General features: G+C 39.1%; 1 protein-coding gene across 1 annotated transcript in view; it reads right to left on the bottom strand.

The window, feature by feature from the left end:
* Positions 1 to 5,981, bottom strand: part of LOC107097748 (ras-associated and pleckstrin homology domains-containing protein 1-like) — a 122,771-nt gene that overhangs the window by 34,197 nt on the left and 82,593 nt on the right. Inside the window, exon 9 of the mRNA XM_015395028.1 lies at positions 5,185 to 5,259. Coding sequence (XP_015250514.1) covers positions 5,185 to 5,259 — 75 coding nt within the window. The remainder of the gene's footprint in view (positions 1 to 5,184; positions 5,260 to 5,981) is intronic.

The following is a 5,981-nucleotide window of genomic DNA, read 5'->3' as shown; positions in this document are numbered from 1 at the left end:
ATTAAGTGGTAAAAATCCTTAACGTCAACCCCTGAATAGTAAATATTTATTGATTGATTGATGATAATATAATATTGATTTTTATAATAAATTTAAAACCTATTTATTTCATACTACATTCGTTTTGTCTTATGTTGACCACTTTATTGCTTCATAAGAAACATCTTTGTTGCTGAAAATAACAAGTTAAATGGAGATGGTTTTGGAGAGAAATTTTTCTACATAAAGCAAAAACTTCCAGACGTGAGAATCTGCTGTTAACCACAACCGCTGGACATGCCACTATGTTGAATTTCTTCTGAAGCATTAGCAACAAGAAGCAGCAACACAACAAACTAAAACACCAACATTCTGTGCAGTTTTCCCCAAAAAACCCCAACTAAATAAATCATCCAGTTGGCCATCCCAGTCCTACAGACAACCACTATCCCTGTAGCATTTAGTCGCCAAACCAAATACAAACAGGTCAGGGCAAAGTTAAGCTCACTTGCACACACTGTAGTTTAAATCTCTGCCCATCAATTTAGCTGAAAAGCTGCCATTTTGAAAAAGGTCACAAATATGAATTTGCCAGGGAAAACATCCCCGTCAGAAACAGCCACAGCTTTACAACAGCAGCAAAGATGAAATGCTTAGATCAAAGACTGTTTGGGATTTTATTTCCATTTTAGTTTTGTTTGGTGCCAAAAAGGCCAAAAAGACATTTTTTTTATTGTATTATTATTTTGAATATTCAGATGTCTACTAGTTCCAAAATTCTTTAGAAGTTAATTCATCTTTAAGAGGGTGAACTTACATGATTTTACCATCAGCATAACGCACCTTAAAGCATCTGCAGGATTGAACAGACTATATTTCTTATCTTGACCGGCTTAATGGTTGCTTATCAGTCTTGATGATTTTGGAATCAGCACCCTTTCTGTGAAACCCATTCAGTCCAATGCATCTGTTCATCATCCAATCAAATTTGGGACAATTTTGACCCAATCCGACCAAAGTCTGCTCTCTCGTTATATGAGCCTTTGACCCGGGCTGTAAAGAAGCCAACTGCTTTATCTTAACTGAGATATAACGGCTGCTTATTGACATCCACATGCTTCATTTAGAGATGAACTTAATCTCAACTTAATCTGCCTTCACAAGAGCTCTGCAGCCATTAAGAGAAAATAAGTAGAATGTTTCTAGATGCTAAGACCAGGAGAGGCTGACATCTGCCAGCAAACAGAGAACAACAACAAACAGCCGTTAGTCCCATTACCTGCACTGATCTGCATTAGTCAGCTCCAGGCTCACCTGCTAAGCTTCATTACTGCAACTGGCTGAGCTCCAGCGACTCATGACCAAACTGAACACATTCGCTTCGCTCAGTGCTACTCACAGTCGAAGCACCGAAGCAACATGGAAACCATCTGAGGTCAAACCTTGCGTCTCCAATAACTAAATGTACCGTTCTAAATGAAAACACAGAAAACTCACCATTCCTGTGATGTCATAATAGAAAAGCAAACCAGAAAGCGGTTCATTAGAAGCTAAAAGCGTAAATATTAATGTTAGCACCAGAAAAGAAGCATCTTTTTTTCTTTCAAGCCTTTAAAAATGTGTTTTTAGACCATGCCAAAGGTTTTTAATATTTCCTTCTAGGTCCGGTGTTTATCTCCACAGAAATCAAACTTGTTGGACAAACTCACCTGATGATGTCAGTCTGCTCTATCCAGAACTCTTCAAGTGGAATCGTTTTAGTTCCACCTGGTTAAATTTGTGTAAAAAGTAATCTTTGAGGAAACTTTGGCTATCCGATTATTAATCAATTAATGAAAAAAATTATCTACATATTAATTGATTTGCAAAATAATTGTTATTTTCAGCCCTACAGTGAAGACAGGAGTCTTTCTCCCAGGCTGGAAAAGTGGAACCAAATGATTTATCATCATATAAATGCTTCTACTTGTCTTTATAAGGCTTAAATAGAATGAAAAAGAGCATTTAAATTGAACCAGCCTGTCTAGTTTATCATTTCAAAAGTTTCCAGATGCCTCAATTTGCCACAATTATCTGTTACAACCATGTAATTCATACATGCAAATAAACCACAATTTCCCTTTGGAACTGCTTCACACTATACTATATGACAGTCCAAACATGAATGCATGGCAACATAAGTCTTGGTGAAAACAGCGTCTATAACAAACTGAAGCTTGGCTGAGATAATCCCACAGATCCAGCTTCTACAGAAGCTGGAGTTCATTTCTAGAGTTCTGTTCTACAGTAGCAGCTGTTCAACATTTCCCCACTTTCCTTGATGGGCCCTTGGCTGGTCCCCTACAATTCCTTTTTAAACATCTAAAATATTCTTTCTGTCATGATTTGTGGACATTAAGATCTAAAGACAAGCGTCATCTCCTGGTCAGACCCTGTTATTCAAGGGTGGAGTCACAGTAAAAAAATATGCACGCTCAAGAGAAGGCCAGTGCCTGGAAGTTGGAGTGGAATTGGCTGGGAGTTGCAGGAAGTGGGCTGCCATTTGGCCGGCATTTGACTGGAAAGGGCCTTTTTGAATGGCTGCTACTGTAGGATCTGCTGTCCACAAACCCCACCGGTAGCGGGCGACTTTCCTCCACAAGTAGGGGTTTCAGTGCAGCAAGCTGGAATCAAACAGACAACCTCTAAAATCTGCAGGTGAAAATTAAAACCCCAACAACAGCCTGTTGGGGAAACGGAAATCCCTCCATGATGAATACCAGGCGACCGAACCAGACACACAAGTATGAACTATTTCACTTACCTGCAGGAGTGTGAACACCCAGCCTATGATTAAACCTTTTAATTTCTAAATGCAGTTTGAAATAATCAAACATTTTGCATAATATTTTGTTCCGTAGGTCAGGCAGGATTACTAAAATAATTTCTATCATCTAGATACCATCAATCCGTCCATTTTCGGTCACCTTATCCCCAGCAGGGTCATGAGGAGTTTTTGGTGCCCATCTCCAGCTCTCTACGGGTGAGAGGCGGGGTCCGACCTGGACAGGTCGCCCGTCAATCATTATAACAGGAGGCTAAAATATTGGATTTCTCTTGCATAACTTTGCCATATAATGATCAAATGTCACCAAATCCACAGGATTTGTTGTTGATGAAGAGAAGAAAAAACGCAGTTAAAGACTTGGAGGTAAAGTTATTTCGTCCCATGTTATGGAGGGGAACGGATTATTTCAGGCAGCTAAAATATCCATTCTCTCCTCTCCTCCTCCCATATCTTTGGGAAATAAAGAACAGCTGTTTCCAAATTCTAAAAAATGTTAATGCGTGATAGCATGTAGTATACTAGAAATTCCCTTAATCCAGTAATCTGCCATTTACATTAGAATGGGATTTACCGGAAAGTCAACTCTCATCTTCACCCTCAGGGCTAAGCCCCTTCTCCTAGAATCCTAGATCCGCCCCTGTACCTAAATGATTACATTCATTTAGAAATAGAAAATCTTGTTATTACTTTTTCGGTAAGACATTCATAAAGGCTAAAAGTATAAGTTGATGATGTCATGGTGTCCTTAGCCTCTCATCCAAATTTATAAAAGTGATTTATTATTATAAATGAACCAAAGAGATCTCTGTCCTTTTGATGAAAAGGTTTTTAACAGATGATCAGTAGGAACTACAAGTCTTCCACTAAAAGGACCTGAAGGCCACTCAGAGAGGAAGAAGCCATCACATAACATTAAAAAACATACTGATAGCAGTGTCATCTCAAGGTCGACCAAACCCACCTTGGTTACATCAAGAGTAGGAAGCCTTAAAACAACAAACAGTGAAGTATGAGAGTGGCAGCATCATGCTGTGGGACTGTTTGGCTGCATATTGAAGGTATCGTGACGATAACACTTAATGTTTCATTAATAAAGCCCCAAGTTCTGAATTCAGCCCATACAAGATTGGCGATCAGAACTGTTTGAAGCAAAGCAGCCTCCAAACCACAGCAGTTAGGCAGTTCTGTCAGGAACTGTAAACATCTGACGCAACGCAAAGATCTTAAAATAAGTGCCTTTGTTCTTCAATTGAGAAGGAAACTGAGACACTTTGCCAAAGGAACAAGACAATTTACATTTAACATGAGAGAAAAAACAACTGCAGTCTCATATTTCACGGGCATAATATCTAATTATCTTATTTTAAGAGGAAATATTCTCATTCCACTGGCAAATCATCTGATTTTTCTAATTAAATTAATGGCATATACAATTATTTTAAGAGATTTTTACTCATTTTCAGAACGTTTTTGCAGTGAAGTTCAACTAAATACAGAGAAAATCTGAATCTAGAGACAAACTGCAAAAAAAATGAAATCTCAAAATACAGTTTTCTTAAGATACATGCATTTTTTCTTGCTTTGAGGAGGTAAGTGAGACACTTTGCAAATTGAACCATTTACATTTTAAATAAGAAAAAACTATTGTCTTACTTCAAGTGCCTATTATCTAATGATCTTATTTTAAGATTAAAAACTCATTCCATTGGCAAACAATCATATTTACCTACTCAAATAAGGGGTAAATACACTTAATTAAAGAAAATGTTACTCATTTCTAGATCATTTTTGCAGTGTAAAACGGTTCTAAACATGTTTTTTTCAGGGATTTTTCAAGCAGAAATAATTAAAGTAATCCAGACTGACCCGAAACCAGAAAGTTTTCGTCAGACAGTAAAAAGAAAAGGTTAAAATTTCCTGTCTGCTACCAGCTGTTTGATAATAGTGACATGCTGAATATTATTGGATGCTGTATGGCCACTCCTGTCTGATCAGGTCTCTCCTATATAACCACACATGCAATTCCCTTTAACTCAGGCTCTTTGTGCTACAATTAAACCCTCATGCTTCATGGAGACGAGCTTCAGAAGCGCTGCACAGCATAGATGCTTAAAGGAGACCTGGGCACACGTTAATAAATGGGTCTAACTGAGGAATCACACAGAGAAAAATCTGAGATGGGGGAAGAGAAGAATCTGAGATGGTTCACCAGCTGGACAGGTTCAAGCACCAACAAATAGACAAAATAACACAGCAGAGGGACGGGGAAGGAAAAGGAGATGTGCATGCCCTTAATGCATCATGCAAGAATGAAATGACAGCAGAAAGGTGGGAGGCTTGCATGAGGGGAGGAGTCAGAAGTGAATGAAGAGAGTCACCTTGGTCAGCAGGTGGGAGGGTTTTCCTGCAATGTTTCTCAGAATCAGAGAGGTTTCCCTGTCCAGATAGGAGTGCTTTAAAAAGAGACAGAGAACAGAGAGTTTCTGTGAGTTAATCTGCTGTCTGATTGGCTGATTGTTCGATGGAGTGGCTGAGGTGGTTTAGCAGAAAGCTGTGTGGCGAAGCAGAGGTCGGATGAAGTGTTCAGAGACTGAAACCAGGTAGGAGGAAAATACAGTGTTGGGGGGATCCTGCAGGATGGAACAGAGACGTTAGGGACAAAGTGAGCAAACACTGTCAGGTCTAATCCAATAGTTCAGGTTCTTCTCTGAAGTCAAGTAGAGTAAGAAACCAAAATGGAGACAATTTCTTTCAACTTCCTACATTTTGGATCAAAACAACTCAATCTTTCTTTATGAACATCTTCCTTTTGCTACCTTCACACCAGACATGTTTTGGGTTTTAAAAAGGCATCCAACTCATCAACTTGGATGCTTGTGCGTTGTCAGGTCGATGCTCGGGACATTTGATGCTCCGGCTGCTGAGCTGCATAATCCAATTAATTCAGTTTATTTCTATAGCTCCAATTCACAACATGTCATCTCAAGCAACTTTCCAGTTCACCAGATCATCCAGTCAGATTTATTCAAAGTTTTCTATCTAAGGAAAACCAGTTGATGCATTGACTCTTCAGCAATCCCTCACACTAATCATGCTTGTAGCGACAGTGGAGAGGAAAAACTCCCTTTTAACAGGAAGAAACCTCCAGCAGAACCAGGCTCAGTGTGAGCGGCCA

This window comes from Cyprinodon variegatus, unplaced genomic scaffold, assembly GCF_000732505.1.
Source record: "Cyprinodon variegatus isolate N-32 unplaced genomic scaffold, C_variegatus-1.0 Scaffold720, whole genome shotgun sequence".
Taxonomy (NCBI): domain Eukaryota; kingdom Metazoa; phylum Chordata; class Actinopteri; order Cyprinodontiformes; family Cyprinodontidae; genus Cyprinodon; species Cyprinodon variegatus.
This window is presented reverse-complemented; position numbering and strand designations above follow the sequence as displayed.